General features: G+C 39.6%; 1 protein-coding gene across 2 annotated transcripts; it reads right to left on the bottom strand.

Moving 5' to 3' along the window:
• Positions 1 to 1,477: 1,477 nt before the first annotated feature.
• Positions 1,478 to 23,250, bottom strand: LOC128354990 (growth/differentiation factor 11-like). 2 transcript variants are annotated; one of them, XM_053315124.1, is made up of 3 exons: positions 22,620 to 23,250; positions 6,448 to 6,821; positions 1,478 to 1,960 (listed from the first exon to the last, which is right to left on the bottom strand). In XM_053315124.1, exons 1-3 carry the CDS (start codon positions 23,032 to 23,034, stop codon positions 1,583 to 1,585), a joined length of 1,167 nt encoding a protein of 388 aa, XP_053171099.1. In that variant the 5' UTR covers positions 23,035 to 23,250; the 3' UTR covers positions 1,478 to 1,582. The 2 variants fall into 2 exon arrangements, with proteins under 2 accessions (XP_053171099.1, XP_053171098.1); XM_053315123.1 differs by having other exon boundaries at positions 1,478 to 1,963.
• Between the last annotated feature and the right edge of the window lie 718 nt (positions 23,251 to 23,968).

A 23,968-nucleotide genomic window follows, 5' to 3' on the forward strand; every position in this document is an offset into this window, starting at 1 on the left:
TTAAAATGCATTCAAATATGTTCTCTAAACTAAAGTCAGTGTCGAGTTACATTCTCTTGATTCATTTTTGTGGTTTGTTGTGAATTATAAAAGCTATTTTTCATGAATACAGTACTGCAGTAAAACAATTTTGTATTTTTTCTTTTTATATTTCATATTTTATGAAATATTGAGAAAAAGTGAGTGAACTGGTTTGACAGGAGTAATGGAGTTACTGCTCTTAAATGTAACAGTTTTTCTTATGTGAACACTGTTGAATGTTTGAACCTGTAAACTTCTAGTGATAATACTGTCATTACATTTTGTTCTATTTTCTGCTCAGTAATTCACTCATGTAACAGCAGGTTGAGCATTTGAGCATACTGGCACCCTTGTATGTTTTATATAAGGATTTTGCTGTCTGTTATGACTTGCTCAATCCCAGGCCTCTTCAAGTTATGAAACAGTGCATTTTCTTCTTTGTTTTAAACGTTTAATACAAAAGCTGAATGTGTTAAAGTGTATTTTCCTTTGTTACACAGAAGAAAGAAAAATGTCAGGTTCTTGTCGTCCTGCAGGACGTGCCCTCCTCCTCCTCTCCCAGACACTGCTGAGTGACCTCAGAATGCATCTACATTACAGTTCTGTTTCAGATTTTAGTGTGCAAGTCAAACCTAAATCTGTATCGACTTTTGCAGAATGGCAGTAGTAGCTACACCGACTTTAATTATCCGCTTTGAAAGATAAAGTTAAAACAGCGTAACCTCTTTTCTCCCTTTTCCTTTTTGAGTTTTACAAGACTACAAATAAAAAAAGATCAAAGTGACTGTGAAAAGGTTTCGTAGAGACTCGAGAATGTCACACTGGGGTGTTATACATTAATAGAGGGTATAGGTTTGGTTTTGGATCTCCTTAACACTTTACATCTCTATAAACATCTGTAAACAAGATTTGGGATTTATCCTAACAGTATTCCTAAGAGTAAACTCTCCTCACATTAGCATGAATTCTGTTTTAAGAGTTTTTGTTAAAGTGATGGATTGCAAAATAATTCTGATCATGCCCCCTTGCAAACTTTTTTTTCCTTTTTTTCTTTTTTTTGTGGATCAAATCACACCCGTAAGTAAGTGTATCTGTGAAATAGCGTATGTCCAAAACTTCTTTAAACCCCTTCTCCTTAGGACTGTAAATGCTTATGTCTCCTGTCATCTCAATCCACTAAACTGGACATTTCACAAAGATGCCATTTAAAAAAAAGAAAGAAAAAGTCTTAAAAAGAACCCCACAAAACTAACACATACTCTATAACATAGTTTTGTCTCATTTACCGTTTTCTGAAGCTTCTCCACAAGTACAACCTCTTTAAATCATTCATAATGTACTGTATTTCCATCACTCAGTCCTTTTTTTGATTCATATTTCATTTATAATTTTTTTTACAGTTAGAATCAAATTAATAACTGGAAAAATGGAAACCCAGTGGGATGTTTTTGTGACATCTGGTGCCAAGAAGTGGGTTCTGGTGTCAGGGGAGAGCTCCATAAGGGTTTTGGGTGGTTTGATGCAATGGTGGCTGTACACAACTGTGCATCTCCCCTAGAGCCTAAGAGCAGCCACATCTATCCACCACCATCCCTGGGATCTTGCCGTGGATGATCTGCTGCTTGTCATTGAAGTAGAGCATGTTAATGGGGGACATCTTGGTCGGGGTACAGCAGGGTCCTGCAGAGCCTCGGGGGTTGGCGTGCTGCACCAAGTGGGTGTGCGGGTATTTCTGCATGAACATGTACTCGCACTGGCCAGAACAGTAGTTGGCTTTGTAACGTTTGGGGGCAATGATCCAGTCCCAGCCAAATGCCTCGAAATCCACAGTCAGAGGGTAGCGACAGCAGCGGGACTCAGTGGAGTGCTCGTCACAGTCCAGGCCAAGATTTCTCCGAGAACGTTTGGTCGTCTCAAGAACCTTCACTTCCAGGAACGGCTGCTGGAATCAGGGGGAGGAGGTGCAGGACAGAGAGAAAGAGGTGGTTATAAGAGAACAACAGAAGAGATGTGGCTGACATGTCAGGAGGGGAAAGTTACTTGATGTCTTAGAGGAACATTTTAGGAAGATTTGCTTACTTGCTGAGAGTTAGACGAGGAGATTGATACAACTTCCATGTCTTGGCAAGCCAGGTAGTGGCTAGCTTAGCTTAGCATTAAGACTGGATGCACGGCACACAACTAGCCTAGCTCTAGTGTTCACTAACAAAAACGTACCATGTTTTTTTTTAAATTATTTGTTCACAAACAGTTTGTAGTTTTAGATGTAGTTCCAAGCTCTAACTATTTCAGGTTATCGTCCCTCTCTCTGCCCAGCACCTTAGTCGGTTGCCTGGCAACTGTCCTGGGACAAACTGTTGTTCGTTAAGATAAAATACAAGCACATAACTTCCTGTAAAAAATGTTAGTACATTTCTGTCAATTTGTTACTCAGAGAACTTTACAGGTGCTGGTTGGTTTATTTTTTAACTGTGGACTTTTGAACTTTCAGCTTCATACTTGAGATGCAGAGAAGAAGTTGGTATAAATCTTACTTATCTTACTCTCAGCAAGATAGATTACAAACATATTTCTCAAACTATTCCTGTCTTACAGTGTATGTAAATAAAGTGAGCGTCTGCTTAAAATGTTGCTTTCAGGTTAAACCACTTCTACACAGGACAACTTTGGCCTCTGAATATATTGTCTCATTAGTAATGATGGTACTAGTAATGATAGTAATGATGATCCGATCCTGAAATTATAGTTTTATGCTACTATTTATCAGAAGGTACATAACTTTTCACATTAAGTTTAGATAAGTTATCACACAGCTTGATAAAAGCTTTTTTCAAAACAAGATGACAAAGTTAAACTGCTATGAAACCTGAGACCTTTAAGCTTCTCTGTCACTTCCTGTCAATGTTTCCTCTGCAAATTAAGCTTGTTACATTGAGTTAACTTGCACTAAAAGGATAATGGGAAGATATCCTTAGATAAAGACTCTTTTTCTTTCCAAAATGGTAAGTAGCTGAGAAAGTGTGTGAAGAAAGTAAACACACCAAAATAAAGCATTTGACAGTAAAACTGGAGTGTGAACTTCCTCTCAACATGCACAGGAATTACTCCAGGCTGCTCAGTAAGCCGCTTGAATGTACCAGAGCCATTGTTAATGTGATTATTAACACCTGTGATTCTCCTACTATTGCAAGTAAAATGTCTGCTGTGATAAAGTACAACTACATTCAGTAATACCATATTCCTTCATACTTCATACTTAACTCTGCTGTCACACACAAACCTGAATAATAAAAAGTCATCTGATCATCTTCATAGCAAAATGGTGTGTGCAGTGAGAATCTGATCTGAGTATTAACCATGACATCAGAGTCATATATGAACCTTGAACGTTTAAAAGTGGTGCAAAATTCTTGATAATACAAATATGTGACTGAACCACAAGCATTTCCTCATTAATGTAAATGCAAATACTACTGTATATTACACATACAATTTTACAATATAAGACATAGCATATTATTCAAGGATTTGGGTGTTAAACTGTTCTTATAGCAATTTCTAATAAATAGAATTCAGGGATTTTAGCCTTTTTTATGATGATTTACAATTTTTAGTTTCCTAAATTATGGCGTTAAATTATTCTCTCCACAGGAATGAATGTGAGGTGAGAAAGAAGAGGTCCAATACTCACTTACTTGGATTAACATTAACAGTTGCTAATGGCTACTTTTTTGACCAAACTATAAGTTGACTCTTGGATGACCTAAAAGGACTCTTCCTCCAAAGTTACAGAAAAAAGCTTTAAACTGGTTAAAATCCAACAACTCCTTATCTACCATTTCACAAAAGAAATTCATTAATTTACCAGTTTTAAAGTAGAATCACATCTTGCCATTTCAGGACTAATTCTAAGACCATTGATTAAAAACTGGCATGTATGGCTTTGTATGCTTGGTTCGATCCATGACCCAGCAGGTCATCTGCAGGCTACCATAACCTTGACCTTTGGGCAAAACAAGCGGATCAAATATTTTACTCCATCATGTTTGTTTTACAAAGCCGTCCTCTCCCCACAGTGATTCCAGCTGGGCTCGAGCACAGATTTTGTGACGCATACAAAAGAGGAAATAAGCTGAAAGGCCATCAGGGTGAGACCATGTCAGCTTGGCCTTTAGGGCTTTTGTTGGAGAAAAGAAGACCCAGAGGATCAGGGAGAAGCAGAATTTTTTCTTTGCTTGTTGTGTTTTGTTTTATTTTTGCAAACTTGCCTGTGTTTTTGATCTTTTCCTTTTTTGGGGATTCAAGAATAATATTGCACACTGCTGTGTGCTCAGAGGGCAGCGATTTATTGGCCAAGACACCAGAGCTGACCTCTGATATGTGTTGTGAACATCTGACCCAAATGACCACTTGGTAAATATTTGGTGTTGCTTAACTGGGATGAGTGGCCTACATACGTAATTCAACATAGATGTTATATGTAGCTGTCAGTCGCAGTAATGCTGGGATTTCTAACTAGATTAATGATTCACGGATGGTTTTACTTGAAGACTGAAGTTTGAACTCATCCATGCAGCCTCATCCATTACATTAGACATATACTGAATCTTTTCTTTTTTCTTTTTTTTTTAACTCTAAGCGAATATGTCAGCCAAGACAAGTCTGGTGATGATGAGTTTGAGGCCCAATATGGGGCTAAAATGTCTGCAGCACCAAAACTGTCCAGAGCAACATTGGGTTAGGATACATGCCTAACTTCTAATATTTCCCGAAAGAAAAATACATTCACATTTTGTAAGAATACAATGGCTTCAGCCTTCATTGTCAGCAAAATAGTAATGCAATCAACATTTTGCATTTTGAGTTTTCATGATCACATGGAAAAACTTAAAACTGTGCAAAAAGTGCAAAGACAATGCACATTAAATGTGCGGTTCGTAAAGAGCATGTATTCTCAGAAGATATGTGAGCCAATGTGAATGATTGGCACCAGACATAAAATTGATCCAAACAAAGCAGCTGTGCTTTCTCTCTAGGGATGTAATTAAAAGACATAATTATCCACCTGTATCCAGTGTACAAGTAGCCTGAAATGATACAGAATACAAATTATTCCGTGTTCTTGCATGTAAACTACCTTCAAATATCTCTTGTAACAATTACAACTAAATATTCCCACTTATTTTTTATGCCTGTTGATTTCAAATCAAATGTTCCCATTAATGGAGATTCCGAGTCTGACTGGGTCTAGTGTGAAACTGTGACATCTGGATCAGGAGATTCTCTTCTGTTTAAAGTGTAACTGTGACTTAGGCTGTTCAAATTAATACTGCTTTACAGAAACATCATGTGAGCTGCAGGTTTGTTTGAAGCCATTTGTGCCTTTATAAAAGTGTGTCTGTTGCCTTGAAATATTATGATGTCAATGTACACTGAATAATGTATTATTATTTCTGTCTGTATTTGCTATGTTTTGTATTTGAAATGCATTGCAGATTGATTCTACAACATGACTCTTTTTGAGAGTCAGCTTCACATTAGCCAAATCTTGGTGTGTGTATGTTGTGTTTTCATGTGATGTCATGATATATTTTTTAATATTCTTCTGTGCAGCCACTGATTTTCAACTTTCAGATACTTTGCTTGCTTGAGATGGATGGACGTCTTGTCTGCTTTAATTTTTGGAGTACAGATTTTTAGGTTTTTCAAAATTGCAACTGTGTTGCACTAAAAGCAGGACGCTGACTGTAATAAAAGCCGAACTGTTCACCCAGTTCCTCTCTCTGGATTATATCCTTGTTGTCTTTGCTGTACTTATTTTACATTATTTTTTAAGTCTCCAAAATCGGCACTAACTGATTTTGTGGCCACCAGGGGGGAGCAGAAAGAAGTTGTGAACGCAACACTGACATATCATCATCTTTTAAGTCTATAGAGTAGACGTGTTAGCAAACTTGTCAAAGTGATTCATTTGGAGTTGTGCCTCTGGTCACCTGGTGAATATAAGTCCAATATTCACTTTCTGTATACTGCATCTTCCTCTTTAGCTGCTAAATACTCCACTATGTTCCCATACTAGTTGCTAACTGTGTCTGTTTGCTGTTTGCACTATACAGTGTACAGTATACAGTATTTAGTATACAGATTTTTGCTGAAAACAGCAGCCTACTACAGCTGAAAACAACATTATGAGAGCCCTCTTACCAGCTCGCCACTGACTGTGTCTGTTTACCATATCCTTCTCCCCCCATGACTTTTTGTCAGAGTCAGTGTCAGTACACTAAGGGTTATCTTTACATATACATATCTGAAAGTTTTTTTCATCTGCCCTCCTTTAATTAAAATGTGAACTGGTGTCTGAATAAATGTGAGCTTTGATAGAAGTGATTCCCTCCCTGCCCCTGGGACAGGTCTGAGGGTCCTTACCAGCCCCTCCTCTCCGGGTCGCAGTGAGGTAACTGCCAGGTCATTGCCACTCTCATCAAAGGCATTGATGTCGATTCCCCAGTTGGTATGCGGCTGTTTGAACCAGTTCTGCAACACATGCTTAAAGTCAATACTCTGCCAGTGGCCGACCCTGGAGTTGAGCTCTATCTTCAAGGAACGGATGCGGATGTGGCGGCTGCCCTGCTCAGTGACAGGCTTGAGCCGGAGGATCTGCAGGTAGACGGTGGATGTTTGCTGCAGTGGTCGTAGGTACACCCATAGCTGGGCCTTCAGCACTTTGGTGAACATCAGTTTGGGGCTGAACTTGAAAAAGCAGCAGCTGGGCTTCCCATTCACCTGCACCAATGGCTCCGCTGTGAAATAGATGACAGTAACATTAATATATGTACTGTATATAGGTACAGCCCTGGTTATTATCATTTGAATGCACTTTTATCAAACAGTTTTACATCAGACATTAATAATTCCCTTCAGGTTACCATCAAAGCATGTTGATATTTTGTGTCAGTAAATAGAAAAAATAAATACATAAATAAATTTGTCTATTCGGTTGATAGTGATCTTCTCTGTAACTGTTCATACATGTGTGTTACTGCAACAACATCTGCATCATTCACTTCAAACAAACCGCTTTCGCTACTTTGCATCATTTTTTTTTAATATTCAGAAAATAAAAAGAGCAGACACAACTAAAATCAAAAGAGAGCTAGGAGGTAGCAATAAAGGAAGACTATATATGGCTACATCAATTAAATACAACAAGGTAAAATGAACAATATTAAAAGATAAAAGCGCAGGAATTAACAATGAGACAAATAAATAAACAAAACAACAAAGGCCATGGCAGGGCAGGCAAGCCAGTTTTTTGTTTTTAAGTAAACCATAGTGTGTCCCACTATTATCTCTAGCAATGAATGTTTAAAGTCCAGTTTGTGGAATTTAGTGGCATTTTTAATTGCAACAGACTTCACAGAAATTGAACATAATATTCTTAAGTATGTTTTAATTAGTGTATGATCCCATGAAAATTGTTGTGGTTTCTTTCACTTAGATAGAACCCTTTATATCTACAGTACATAGGGAGCAGGTCCTCTTCCACTGCCATGTTTCTACAGTAGACAAGAATGGACAAATCAAACACTGGCTCTGTAGGCTCTAAATTTTAAAACTACAATAATCACCATATTTCTTGCATTTGAAGACAACATCCATTTTGTCTTTGCACATATTAAGATCATTTTCAGCTATGAGGGTGTTTTTGAAAGGCGTTAAATGATAGCTATTGATTTATAGTGGCAGCATGAAAAGAATCTGCACAGGAATAAAACACAGTGTTATTTGCATAAAGATGGAGGTTGCACTTGTACAATGAAGAGGTAATGTTGTTTTTATACATTGTGAATAAGATGGGTCAAAGAACAGGACCTTATAGAGAAAAGAAGAGTGGATACCTATCTTGATACATTGCAACCTATCAGCTAGGTAATCCTGAAACCACAGGCAGCTAGCATTGTCAATACCCAAATAAGAAATCAGTGTAAAAGCAGAGAGTAGTCAAGTGAGTCAAAAGCTTGAGTTAAATCAACAAAAAGAGCAGCACAGTATTTTTGCTAATGCAGAGACTGTATTGTTAATAACTAGGGAAGTAGCAGAAATAGTGTTATACATAGACCTGAAATCAGAACTAAGTATTTTTGCAAGATCATTTTGAGATTGGACTATAATTATTGAATTCAGATTTGCTACCACCTTCATGGAGAGGAATTACATAGGCATAGTCAAGTTGCAATTTAGCTATATATCCAGAAACTAGCTGTGCTGACAATTTGTCATCACCTGTTGATTTTTGTTTGTCGCTATTGCATAAAGCATCAGCTACCATCCTACTGGAGACAGCAGATAAGCTAAAATAGTGGTTTAATTTAGTGCTAGTATTAAGGAATGGTGACCTCACACAACCACTGGGATCAAGACTAAGACTGCCAAATAAACGACAAGATGCAGCAAAATGATGTTAAAAGCAGTGCAAATTCCATGGTTATCAGTTACCTGAGTAAGGCCATTAACATAGGCAGGTAAAGGAGTGTTAGTATTGTTAGAGGTAAATTGGACTATTTTCCAGAATTTATGGGGGTTATGAAAGGGATTAGTAAAGGAGTTCAGATAATAGTGGTTTTGGCTTTTCTGTCTAAATTCAAGCCATTGATAAGGGTCTTTGGTGTGCCTAGTCAGAGCCCTTTCTTTGTTTCTTGGCCTATTTCCAGAAAATATTAAAATGATTGCTAAAATCATCACAAGCAGAGGACAGCCTAATGTTCAGGCGAGCCAGTCTGCTGAAAACACTCCATTCCACCACCAAAGGTGGGCATTGGACCGGAGACATAGAGTCTACTTTTGAGGATGCTAAAAGGTGAGAGAAATCACACTTTAAAAATTCAGACTGCTGCTTGGGAGTATCATTTATGCCAACATGGATGATATTCAACCTCAGGATGGGATGTTATTATGTCTGGAACTTTGTCTGCAATGTCAAGCTCTTCAGCACCAAGGAAACAGAGAGTAACATTCAGATATCTAATGATCAATTCTCAGATTATTAGCATTGTTAGAAGCTATGGGGACGTTGTGGGGCAGTGATGTTAGCAACAGCTCGGTGAGTTACTACTGAGATGGATGCTGGCTGTGGTTTCTCTAGTGTTGGGCATTAGGTGACTTTTTTCCCCTCTCCTTAAATTCGTTTGGTGCATTTGGCAACGCACCAACTGATACCAGGGTACAGAACTGATATCCTTCCCTTCAACTCCTTGATGTTCCAAGAAAAGTAAGAGCAGCTAGCTATAGCCTGGAGGAGAGGTGAGTGGAGCCATTTCAGGGACAGGTTCCCAGAAATGGCGTTATGGCTCGCTAATGGACCACAGCAATTTTGCAGCTATGATCAGAACCAGGACAGGACCAGGCCCGGTATTTTGGACCCACCTGGATAAGACATACAGGGCCCAGTGTGTAGAAACAGCTCCTGTTAAGTCACACTGAAAGGCTTTTCTTCAGAATAGGGCTAAGCTGTTATTCATCCTCGCAAGTGAAGAGAACTCTAGGAAAAATCAGCAATGCGTGATCAGAATAAAATTAGCCCATAAAAGAGCTCTGTGATTTAAGAGAAATCAATAATATGAAAGACGGTGGTCTGAATGGGTCATAAAAACTTGTCAAAGCTTGTTACAATTTGTTGCAAACAGGTAGAGCAACAAAGGAACAACAAGCAGACTACCAGCTGGTCACCAGATGCGAAGGGTTCTGGAGATGTAAAATACACAACCTACTTTACATCACAGGGCGCTTTTTATCTGAAAAGCCCAGCACAACACGGAATATTAGAATACAAAAAATGTATTATTTGGATAGACAATAGACTTATTCACTTGAAGCAACACAGAATCGACGACCTGTCTAATTCCTAGGGGTGTGACGATACACTCAACTCACGAGACGAGACACGGTATTGGGTTCACGAGATTGAGACGAGATGAGATTTTAACTATATTTTTAAGAAAACTTCAATGAGGAAATATATGACTGTTCTTTTATTTGAAATTCACAAAATGGAAATTGAATTGAAATGTTTTAACTAATCATCTTGCAATGAATCACTTCAGTTCTGCTTTCTAAATATATAATTATCATGCAGTATGCAGCACTGTAAAAGGTTTCCCCATATAGATAGACATTTTATAGATGGATCATTCACTTCGACGAAAAATATCCTAACGTTTTGGTCTGGCATGAGATCTCGTCACACCCCTACTGATTTCTACATTACAACAACCACAACAGTCATGACTGATGGGTTCACAACAGGAATAGGAGGTAAAACACAACAAGAACAAATTAAACTAAGGAAATCACCAAGCGAACACACCATGACACTTTAGTTCATATATTGTTAAATACTATTATCATACCTGGCTACGTAACTGAAAATGATCAAACAGTAGATTCTGCATGAAATGAAAGTCAGGGGGTTAAGGTAGGTATAATGATGGTAAATCAGGACATTCAACTTCTGTGTTTGCATTGTTTTTTAATCCATACTATTACTGAACATTTTAAGCTGCATTTCTCCTTAACAGCAATGAATCAACAGAGATACACTAAAGTCAACATATGGCATATCAGATGTTCTTTAAATACAGTACAGACATTTCTTATAATGTAATGAATACGATTTGGAAAACTTAAAAAAATTACTGTACAGTAATTTACAATGAAAAGTTATTTCTTTTAAAACATGATGTAAAACAGCAGTAACTAAATTGCTCAGAGCTGTGCTTTTTTTGTTTTTTCACCATATCTGCATGAGGGCTGTCGATTATCATATGTGCACATGGTCCTGTTGTTCAATTGATTCAGTCAGGTTACATTTGTGATAACATCAAGGTTGGGAAAAAACAGATACATTTGCATATTAAAACAAGGATCAGTAATGGTGGCCAGAGACCAGATGGTAACCTTAGATTCCCCTGGGTCAGTCATAATGAAATGGTGTACCCCTACATTAAAACTAGCAAAATTAAACTTTTTTTAGGAGCTCACCCTCACTATCAAATATATTTAGAGTTTGGATTAAGAGCTATGTCAAAGAACACAAGGCATCTCCTAAAATAGGCAGATTTATTCCTGTCATGATCCTCAGCTCTGGTGTTTCTGTGATTTGCACCACATGCCAAATCTGCACAGCAGTTCATTTACATAGACCACCATCTGATATAATGACATCCATCCCTCGCATTCATACATTCATTTCCATGTAAAGCCTTCATTTATTAAGGGAAATTTATTCTGCATCTATCTGGCATATCAATGTGCCAACAGAGTACAATAGAATATCTAATCTGCCTGCTTTCACTCAGCATATTTGACATATTACATCCCTAGATTTAAGTAAAGATTCAGTCATTTTGTTTCATTTATCTTGCACAAGACTGTTGTGTACCTCCACTTAAAAAAAGAAGATTAAAAAACTGTATGGACCTGTCAATCATTGCTAAATCTGAGGTTGCTCAGGCAACCTGCAAATGCTTCCTGGGTCAAAAGGTTATTTGGCACCTCAGCCTAGTTAAGAAATGGGATCAGGGGTCAAAACCGTCAGCCTCTTTACATCTCAGGGGTGCTGGGGAGGGGCAGCCCCTAATAGCCAGATTGAGTTTGAAGGTCAAGGTCGACACTATGGCAATGGTAATATGTCTTTCTTCACAACACACCATTTCACCAGAGAATCATTTGAAATCTGTGAGACACAACAGCACTGAATCAGCTACAGTTTGTTTTTGTTTTGATCAGGGTGGAGATTCTCCAGCCAATAGTGAATTGTTTATCAAACCTCAATTGGCTAGGAGAGAACACTGCACAGGGCTGTTTTTTTTACACTAAACAAGTGTTGTAATTGAATTATGGGCATGCATTGAGGGATATGAATTCACAGAGGTACAGATGGACTATCCATTAGAAGAGTCCGGGCCAGTGTTGAATAAGGGCCAAGTCAGGGACAGACGTGGTCCTTCAGCCTGTATTTCCAGGCACAGTCATTAGCGAGTGTAAATTATACAGTGTCTCACGCTGGACAAACAATATGTCAATGTTCCTTTTGGTGGGTTGCTGGGGTCACAGCAATTATCGTGGGTGGTGTTGTGTTTGCTCATCAGCACAAAACTGGGGAATGAATGATTCTGCAGTTTGCTTGAGGTTTACTTGCGATTACTATTTTTTGTTGTTTTTAATCGCTGCAGATGGAAACACACACACACACACGCACGCACGCACACACACACACACACACACACACACACACATACACACACACCAGAACTTCCTTTGCAAACAGTTTACGTTGCTTTTGTTGAATTCTTTGAAAAAAAACAAAACAAAACAAAACAAACAAACAAACAAAAAACAAGGCACCAACACAACACTGCAGAGCTGAAACAGTTCACTTTCCTCAGGCAGGGGTCTTTCTTGAGAAGGAGTAATTTGAGAAGCAGGGCCTGTACACCGTGATCCAGTTAAGACCCTATTATTAAACACACATGCACAACATATGAGCTACGTCATGTTAAACAATGACTGCATTGATAGATGAAATCAATTTGTGCCTTTATAGAACCTGTAAGTGCACAAGTAGGAGGCAAGCCGTGGAGGATGAATGCCTGCAGCTTAATTGCACCCCACGTCTTGGCAGAGCGTTCCACTTGTGCAATATGAGCAAGGCTAGCTTGTAAAGATCAAAAAGCAAACATTTAATCCCATCTACCTGAACTAACTTTGCTTCTGCTGCCATCACAAATCCCTGCTGTGAAGCCCATAATTTTACTGCATTTGCAGGACTGTTTTTATGGCTTAATTTCCTGAACAATGCTAGCAAAATGTTTCAACACTCTGAATTCAAACCTGCAGTGAGGATATGGTTTCTGTTTTAGTATTCAGCACCACCTACTGGAGCGATAACACTTCACTCCTTGGTCAAAGTGAGGATGAATAGTCCCTGTAAGAACACTCATCTTACTTTACTTAACCTGAAAACCAAGTAAAAAATGGACAGAGGCTGTGTTTTTCCAAAGGAAACAGGGTTGCTTGCTTTTCCTCCTCATGTTTCCAGCCGTCTTCATTATTACTGCAGCTTATTTCCCTGTGGTATAATTGCAGCATATGCAGCGCATGAATTTTACTGCCAACACACAGCAGGCCTGCAGGTGAGCCTATCAAACATCTGGTTGATTCCCTGGGTACCTGTGTCCCATAGTTAGCCCAGAGCCCTATATATGTGTGTGTAAGGGGAGACATATAGAATATAAGGGTTTATTCACTATGCAATCTGTCCATTTTAATATGACCACAGGCCATATCCAAGTTAAATGCTTTTAGTAACCAAAACGCAGTAATGTGAGAATTGAGCCAGTTAAATTGTTGAAAACAGATGGTCGGGGGATGTTAAGGTGTAGCTATACAATAAATAAGTAACATGTGTTACCAGTAAGTGTGACTAAATGTTATATGAAAAGGATGGATTTTACTATTAAAAGGATATTTCTATGTCTTTGATTTTCACAAACTATAAAGGAAAAAAGTCAAGAGAATTCACAGATGTGATGAAGACTTTGATGATCTCTGTGCTGGTGACATAGCTGCTGCCTCTCACACTTTCCTTCTGGTAACTTCAGCAATAGGGAGCAACTGCATTATATTTACTGCTATGACAAGCTCCCAACCAAGTGATCATAGCAAGGTTAAGATGTTTGTCTTAACCTTGCTAAAAAACTGAGGACATAGGCTTAGCTGTTTCAAATCATTATTTCAAAATATTGAACCTTATTTGTGAAATACTTACAAAGGTGAATGATTACTCTTAATTAACCCTAATTCATCACAGATGTTTTGGGCATTAAAAAAATGTTAAACATATAATTTCATCACATTTCTAGATCCAAACTCGTATTGGTGTGTGTATTGTACCAATGTGCCATAACATATGCCAATCAGGTGAAAATACGCAGTTAAAATTAGGCTGGGGAGAAATGGTCATCTATTGTTAATGTCCAAATGGATAATGCATAATAGTATAAACCTAGATAGGAGTTTCATTTGCATATATATCTATATTTTCTTTTCTTAATGGGAAATGCAAATGTGCCATTTTGTGGTGAGTGTGTGTTTGGGAGCCTTCGTGTTGAATAAATGTGACTCTAGGGTATCCCCACGCACCTCGGCATATTAATCATCGTGACACGTTCACGACCCTTCTAATAAGACAGGGGCCACAGTGCACCCCCTCAAACATCCCATCCCACCCCAGCCCCACTCCCTCTTTGTCTCTTGGTCAGTCCCAAGGGACAGGAGAGGGTGGTGGGGGAGGCCGGGCTCGAGGTGGGGATGGAAGGGGAGGGGGGAGTGTGAAGTTAGACCCCCTCATTCAGAAGCCCTCCCTTGGGACAACGGCAGGCACAAGACTCCTATTAGGACTGAGCACAGTAGCCCCCCAGGAGCAACAAAAGACACCTCCTAATGCTCCCTGTTCTAGTTCAGTGAACACACACACACACACACACACACACACACACACACACACACACACACACACACACACATAAACAGAAACATGCAGCTGCACATAAACACACAACATACACCACCTCCAAACCGACTGTCTTGAGCAAACAAAGTTAAAGCTCATTGTTTTTAGTGTTGGGTTATATATGTTCGAGTTATATGGAGAACGTCTGTGGGACATCTCCAGCAGGACAGGGGCAGGGGATGAAAAGAGCGAGCGTGCAGTGAAGTGCAATAAGGTGGACAGCTGGACAGCAGGAAGCATGCTGGGGTCTCACCGCTTGTGCTTGTGTGCAACCACATACATGCGAGAAGTTAATGTCAGTAGCTACTCTGCTAAAAAGTTAAATCCTTTCAATGAAGTCAAAAACTTTCTATGAATGTAATGTAAACAGACATCCAAATAAGACAAATAGAAAGATGCTTGTGATTGATTTACTGTTTGAAGTGCTGCTGCTTTTACATTCAGTGTATGAATGAATATGAATTCAGTATTGCCATCAGATTTTTTTAATATTACTGCATTTAAAGGAAAAAACACTGTATGATGAAACTCACAATACATTTAGATTAGCCCATATGAGGAAAGTCACACATGCAGCTGAGTACCGTCTGTTCTTGTAAAAAGCCACTGATCATCACGGTAGTAATGGCCATGTTTTAAACAGTAAAGAGGTAGGCAGAGCAAGTTTCACTGTTCAGTATCAGTAGTGGTTGGTTAAGTGAAAAGAACAAACCCCAAAAGAATATTCATTGTTGCTATTTGAAGTTTTGGTAATTCAGCTTAATGCTGGTTGAATTGTGGTGATGTATATAAATCCTAATGACACATTTCATATTGTTGCTTTGCTACATTCTTCGTTCACATTATACTTTCTAAACATGCGTTCATTATATATAATGTGGAATCAGAATAAGCTTCTCTTTGATTACAATGTGCACCATCTGCCAAGACATCCAGCATTTTGACATTAACTTTTGTAACCAAACAAATCAGCTAACTCCTACAAACTCAGCTAAGCCCAACATCATTATCACACAAATTACTGTTGTTCACTTATTGAGCTAATCTCAGCAGTCATGCAGAAACCTGTAGCAGAAAGATTAAAGTCTAAGTGACTTTTCAAAATATTGGATTTGCAGGAAATTTGATTTTCTATCTTGATCTTCAGTTGTGAACCAGTTTGAGTAGAATAATAGAGATTTCTACAAATGTTCGACAGCCGTCCATCTGAAGCCCGTTTCACATTATCATCTACTACAAGCGACCAACAACACTACATAACCACTGTTAACACATTTTGGTAATGTCATTGACACAGTCACTGATAATTTTTCTCATGCTCAGTTACCAAAATCCTAATATTTGTTCCCATTTACTTGTTTAAACATTTGCAAACTTTAAGATGAAACACAGCAACAGGTCAAAATTATAACTTAATTGTTGATGTTAGAGTTTATGGAGCTAGGTTCCATATACCATTAGTGTTTGAAGGGCCAGCATGTAGCAATAAACAGTGAAGTTGAAAATTGCAACCAACTGAAAATATCTCTCTTGAGCCAGTGTCTGGTTTGTCCATTCTGGGCTACTGTAGAAACATGGCGGTGCAACATGGCGGGCTCCATGGAAGATGTAGAGGGCTCATTCTAAGGTAATGAACACTAAAACACAATTCTTACATTCATGGGATCATACACTGATTGAAACAGACTTATGAATATTACATTTAATTTCCAAGTCTGTTATGCTAGATGCCCCTAAATGATACATACTGCACCTTTAAATGAATATGAGAAAAAAATGATTTAAGAGATGGATTCTAATGCACATCTATTAAAGCAGAAGAGGAACCATGTCCAACTCTCCATGGACCATTTGAAAGCAGCTCCATGAACTTATAGTACAATACACATGTCAGAAATGATTGAATGAAATGGTGGAGCCGGCTGTAACAAACGTTCCTCTGAAACCAATAACTTAATCCATATGACACACTGCACAAAAACATACTGGTGTTTGAACATTTAAACTAAAATGTAAAGTAGTATTAAGTAGCTACCTATATTTGCCATATATGTGGGACAATCATTCAAAGGGTACAAAATTGCAAGCTTAAAACTTGCAAAACTTCCACTGATTTGAACTGAATCTGAGGACTATCATCATTCATGCTGCACTCTTCTATCCTTTGCTCATTACTCATCTTCAAATTAGTTTTTTTTAGCATTTAATTTGATATAATGTAAAGCTACTTTAATTGTGCGTGACATATTTGATCAAATTAAGCAGATGGGCTTTCTTGCAAAACAATGAATCTAATGTAAAACATACAGTGTAGCATGCTCATGACAATCATTTGGTGAATATATAGATTGATTACATGTGCTCACACCTTATTTGTTGTTTATTTTGCCCTACAAACACAATTCAGTTCAATTGAAAGGACTCTATTGGCATGAGAACAATGTTGCCAAAGCTTCAAAATACAATTTGTGCAAATATTTGGACAGTACAAAATAACAATAATATGAACATTAACACTTTCTTTACCACACACGACTATCCCTCACACCCATGTTGACAACTGATAACTGTCACCTACCTAAAAGCTAAAAAAAATGTTTTTTCCTGCAGGAGTTTCTGTTTGAGCACACTTAGCTACTGAAAAAATCCCTAAAGCCACCCAAATCTGTCAGGACCTCAGCCAAGAGTTTTCTGTCAAGGCAAAGTTAGTGTGACCAGATCTTGCCAACCCTCCCTCTAGGAAGCATATCCTTCTGTACTGTTGCTTGAGAATGTGTAAGCAGCATAAAATATTTATCATTCCCTTTATGAGCTTCTTTTTATCTATCTGCATCACACATTAAATCAAACACGGCTCTTGTCCCTAAAGAAATAATTTAGACATAATGATCTTCTACGGCAAGCAGAGATACAACCACAGGTGATAGATACAGCAAGAAAGCTGCTCTCCTTTGCCGCAGAAAAGAGGCTAATTAAATTTTCATGTAGATAATCATGAGGTAATCCATTGTTAATTGTACTTCTTTCCAACACAGTGGGTCCCTCATGGGATCCAACATTATGCCCAGGCAGCATTTCCTTTGCTTAAACGCCTCTTAGATTTAATGGACTCTTCCATAAACTGATCTGCAGCTCCCCACACACGACCACACAGAGCCTGAACGCATCCATCAACAATAATCCCCTCAATGATCTCCATTTTATCTTTTCACTCCCCTCCTCCTCCTCCTCCTCCTTCTCCTCCTCCTCCTCCTCCTCACTCATGTCCCTACACAGGGCTTAATTACTGGTGTGAAGTAATTATTTCCTTTATTAGTGAAACGTAACATCTGTTTCAGGTCTTTTTAATTGTACCTATAAAACCCTTCCATGATTTCTGTCCCTTTAGGATAGGACTGGGATGCTTGTTGCTCCCTGCGGACTCACTCTCTTCTTCCCTCCACCCCTTTCATACCAACAGCGTGAGCCACCGTGCACCTAACTCAATCCCACTCTTTGAAAATCCTTTAAAGAATCAATGAGGAGCTCAACAGTGGATACGCACACCAGAAGTGAAAGCAGACCACTTGTACATATTGTTTTTATGTGGAGACAAATAAGTATTCCTGTACAACCATGCCCTCAAACTGACATTAATGTAGTCTTGCATCAATTCTCTCAACTTCTCAGTGTTGTATTTTTGGTGAAGCATGCATTAAATTCCAAAGCAACATATTCCCACATGCCAAGAGGAAAGGCCGGCTGCAGGGACTGGTACACGGGAGCGTGGGAATAGGGGAAGGAGGATGGAGGAGGGTGGAAGGAGTGAGATTCCTGAGGTCCTGGGGAAATTTTGTCCCTGTATTAATAGACTTTGGTCCCTTTGAAATTTTATTAGCCATAAAGTTGACAGTATGTTGTGCAATTTCTACAGTCCTACAGACCTTTCTTTAAGTTTTTACTTCTTCTTAAACAAACCGGTCGTGCCCCGGGCGTCCAAACAATTCATCACCAAAGTTTATCCTCCCTCTTCGGATTCTCTCAACTGATGCCAGCAACTACACAAGGAGAACAGGTGTCATCGTCAAACTGAGACCTCCATGGAATAAATAAATCTATAAAAACCTCACATAGTCATCAACTTCCAGCAAACACTGGCCAGTGAGTTGAAGACAGTCCGGCTTCTGCTGCTCTGTCCTTTTAGCGCTCTCCCTCTTAATTTTTATGGTTCCTGCACCTTCAGGAAATGACCCTTTTATAGGGTCAACACTATAAAAGACTTGTTTTTTTGTGGGAGTGGTTAGTGGATGTGTGTGTGAGCGTGTGTGTGTGTGGTGGGGGATAAGTGTTCAAGTTACTACCGGTTCGTCTTTGCTGCCAAAGAAAGAGACCCGATGAGGTTAATAGTCTCCTCTTCCAATATATCACATAGCTGTGAACTCTGTGACCCTTTTTGTCAATAGGAGAACTTTTCTCTGGAGTGTGTGTGTGACTGTGTGTGAGTATGTGTGTGTGTTAGCATCCTCATGTGTCCACACAAGTGTGCACATGTAGAAACTCGTACATTCATACAGTTACATGTGCATGGATGTTCATTTTCAGGTACTCAAGAGTTGTGTAAGCCTGTGCTTGTGCTGAATGTGCCTCACCTTAATAGGATTACATAATAACACAAGTATAGCACTTCCTTATGTTAGCCTACACACAATAATGATGGGAAAGACAATATGTGGGTATAGAATAGTTTAACAACGCTGAATGATCATAAGAAATGTTTCAAATCTAGTTTGAATCAGATTATTGCTCCATTAGCGGTAACATTTTTCCTCTGCAAACAGTCTGATTTCATACATACATTTTGGACACACTGAAATCAAATTGAAACATGGAAAAGAGGCTGGGAGGGCGGGTAGGTGTGTGCTGCTCTTTCTTGGATTCTCTTTTACTGGACAATCACAGAAATGAATGTCAAAACAGTTTACTTAAAAGAAAAAATAATCATGAATACCTAAGCAACTTTACTGATATGACCATCTAAGTCCACATAGATGCCATATCACCTTAAATACAATTCCTGATATTCCTGGCCGAAGTCATTTGGAGTATTTTCAGTAAGTTTTAAGTCAAATAATATGACATTAATAGGCATCAAAACATACAGAGAGACAGAGACAAAGACAGAGAAGGTAGCTGAAGAAGGGGTAAAATCTGGTCTAAATGTCTTGGACAGGTGACAAATGGGAGACTAGTGAGGTCAAATACTCTCCCCACCTCAGGCAACTGAACTGAACTGCAACCAACTGAACTGCAAGATACACACTTTGCATACACACATACACAGTTAGACGTGTAATTCAACCCATCCAAATTCAATCAGTTCAGCTCAGATGTGAATAGATTTGTTGATCAAATTCACAATGTTGCATTAGAAAATTGCCCTGATAAACTGCTCAAGAGTGAGCCATTTTTTATACATGCACAGCGAGTGGAGCAGTTACCTACACAACACACTGTATGGAGGAAGATGTTTTAGTACATAAAGTGCTGCACTATGATATAAATAGCTGTACTTTTCCATGAAATTTCATAGTAATTAGAGACCAGGAAGCATGGACCCTCTCAACCCCCACTGCGGCACCCACGTACCTTGAGTGAATACTAAGAAGCAACTCTGGCACAGGTCCAGTTCAGTATGTACTGTGTGAACCCACATGGCCCATCAAAGGCAGTGTGCACGACCGTGAAAGGGTGATTGGGTTCGAGGTGCGCAGGGAATAGTGTTTGAAGTCCTCCTTCTATCAGAGAGACAGAAAAGGCACTTTTAATCCTGTGGGATCACTAAGGCGCCACAGGCAAAAGAGATGCACTCATTCTCTGAACTCTTCCATGTACCGGAGAAAAGAGAGGAAGGAGAGAGGGGGCTAACGGGGAGGGGGGTGGAGGGTCGGGGGGTGTAGGAGGGGGGGGGGGGGTAGAGAGAAAGAAGGAGCAGATGATAAAAACTGCAGCTGACGTAAAGAGATGAGGCAAACAGAACAGAGGGGAAGTGCTGTAACATGACAGATACAGCAGTAATGTCAGTCATTAGCCCCTTGGCTGGCATGAAACCCTTAGAAATACGCAATTAGCCAGCATCATGCACGACGCCCTTTTCTGCTTTGAGAAGGTATCAAATCACTTTGCACTGTGTGTGTGTGTGTGTGTGTGTGTGTGTGTGTGTGTGTGTGTGTGTGTGTGTGTGGTGTGTGTGTGTGTGTATGTGTGTGTGTGTGTGTGTGTATGGCTTTCTGTGCAGAGAAGTGTTGAAAATATACTTGAGGTTATTGTTGATTTCATCTGTAATGTAAAGATGGGTGTATGCATGCATGGTTTCATCTTGAGTGAATTTACAGGTGGAGAGAGGATAACGAAATATAGGATAATAGATAGCTAGATAGATAGATAGAACCATTTAAGTATGAACTCTGAGACATTAAAATCAGTTCACCTATAAGATACAAGACATCAACTGTGCACCAATGTGATTTAATATGCACAAGGCTTTCAGAGGGTTCTGCAAGGAGTAGTTCAAAATGTGATTATGGTGCAAATGAAAGAGGAATGATTGACATCAAATTCAGAAGGCCTTTAAGTCTGCATTAACATGTCAACTGATGTTTTTTTTCTGCTCTACCCATGGAGACAGGTGGACAGGCTAGGAATTAAGTGATTATCTGTTATATGTTATAAACTACAAGATATACCCTGAACTACTTTATTAGAAAATGAGTTAGATGAGTAGATAGATAGATAGATAGATAGATAGATAGATAGATAGATAGATAGATAGATAGATAGATAGATAGATAGATAGATAGATAGATGTAATAATGAGAAATTAATTATGCCAGATAACACATGAGGCCAAAGTCTCCTGCAAATGGATTCATCTTTGTTCACTCAGGGTGTAAAAAAACGGATTATTTGGAGTGTGTTTTATCCGCCTTGTGCAGAATATATTAGTGTGTAAATGTTGTTGAACCCCGCGATTCTCCAGGAAAAGGTCACACACTCCCCTCGACCCTAAGTGATTCTCTGTCTTTGTGTACTCGTGGTGAAAAAAAAAACGAGCTGCGCCTATAAACTTCGCATTTAAAAGGCAAGTGCGGCCGAGGGGGGCCGCTGCATGAGGGGAACAATAGCAGCTTTTTGGACACACTTTTTCTCACTGCGATGAACAGCAGGGAAACCGGCAGAGCCTCCTATAAAAGACCGATAGAGCACAGCTGCCAGGGTTCAACAGTAATTTTATAAAATGTCTCCAAGGGGCCTGCCTGCGGTTTATCTGTGGATTTATGGGAAACTATAAGAGTGCGAGCAAATTGTTAGGGGCCTCACGACGTGATCATAACTCCAGGATTAAGGGCTTTTTATATGCAAACATAAAGGATGCGACTGCCGGCCAAATGCTGCATTATCATTAATAATGCACTTGACATTCAAGCGGGTCTGTCATGCGTTCACTCCCTGTCAAACACAAAAATCATCTGAAAGAAGGAAAGTTTGAAGATGCGGCCTGTCTGACAGCAGGAGGTGGACTGAAGGGCTCAGCAGCTTGATCCAAATGTTAAAGACACCCTGCCCTAACAGAACTTTATCACCAGGTACACAATGCAAAACCCTTCATTATCATGATGATCATCACCATCACCATCATCATTATCATAATCATCATCGTCACCATGAAAACAAAAGTTCATTAAGCCATATTGGAGCTGTCTCTTTTAGAGTGACGAGGCTCTTTAAGCTGTTGATTATTGATTTATCAGTTTCACACACAATCCCTATTTTGACAGCCGTGGCGAACAGCTGACCAGGACCATTTGTCTAATTTTATCAGTCCGCGTCAGACACACAGAGTGGACCCCCAAGTAGGTTAGGTCACCGACTTGAACGAGCCCCAGTGGCTCCACTGTACATCCAGGCCTGACTCGCTTGCGCCTATCTGATCCGCAATTACGCGCATGACGCATTTGGAGACAATATTGTTGGGTTGTAAACTATTACTCACGCTCAGAGGCCATGGTGATCACAGACTCCGTGGTGGCGTGGTACTCATCCTCCTCCATAAACTCGTCCTGGGACGACGCGTCTCCCTGGAAGTCGTGGTGGTCCAGTAGCTGCTGGAGCGGAGGTGCCTTGGGCAGCAGCTGATTGACCACCTCCCGGCTGATGTTGGGCGCCTGTTTCAGGCGCAGCTTGCTCAAGATCTGGGACTTGATGGTCTCCAGTCTCAGCACTTTGCTCTGCTCCCTCCACACGCAGGCAGAGCACTCGTGGGCACCGGCGTCCTCGTCCAGCAGAGACAGCCCGGCATCCGTGGGCGTCTCGCTGGCAGGAGGCAGCAGCAGATTGGGCTCATCGCTCCCCGACTTTCCCAGGGAGATGAGCACCATCAAGCACAGTAAGAAGTTGTACCTCGACATGACGATGCGTGGACACCGGGCAATGCAACTTTTTGCGTTCTTTTGCTTTTCTCTTTACTCGCGTTATCCCGTTATATCCCCTCGCTCGGATGCGCGTCGCTCCTTGCCTTATCCTACAAAAGGCAGGGAAGCAGTGACATGCATCTATTCCAATAAGATCACCCCGAAGTTGTTTTTTTGCAGCAGGAGCGTTTGCAATAAATTTACAAAAAACAAGAAAAAGTGCGTTCCAGTGTGTCTCGGTACAGGCTGTTTTGATTGAAAGTTAACAAATGATCAATCTAAGGAATGCATAGCCCGCTCACATGTAGTATAATGGTTGTTTTGGGGTCCTCTGTACAATTTAGTCCATGGAGGTGTGTGAATGTTCAGAAGTGTCACTGAAAAATGTGCAAGTGCGGTCAAAAAGGGGCTCTTTATATATCTCAGCTGCCCGGTGTCGTAATCCGTCTCCATTGGCTAAGATTGCAACAAAAGGCTTTTAGGTCTGTCACCAAGTCAAGAGGGACAGAGCGAAGGGAGGGTGCAGGCACTGTTATGAGAGTATAAATGTTTTTACAGTGCACAAACAATGTCTCACATTAGAGATATAGCCCAATTAGGTTATCATAATACTGACATAAACTATGGCTTACTGCGCCTGTTGTTAGAAAAGCTTTATTATGGTGTAAATTGAAAAGAAGGTTAATGGATTCCTCTCGAATTATCCACATGATCTCCTAAATCAAATTCAGCAAAAGATGTAAGTTCAGTACACACACACACAAGAATCCCTCAGAAGATTGATATTAATGTTGTCCCATCAGATTGTCAGATGCAGATTATTTAAATCAACACTCACAAACTGCAGCGTCAAAGTACCCATATGGACCTGTTCAGTCAATAAAGGCAAATTCTGTAAAAACAAAATGACTATAAAATGCATAATGAATGT

The sequence above is a fragment of the Scomber japonicus genome, chromosome 3 (assembly GCF_027409825.1).
Source record: "Scomber japonicus isolate fScoJap1 chromosome 3, fScoJap1.pri, whole genome shotgun sequence".
Taxonomy (NCBI): Eukaryota; Metazoa; Chordata; class Actinopteri; order Scombriformes; family Scombridae; genus Scomber; species Scomber japonicus.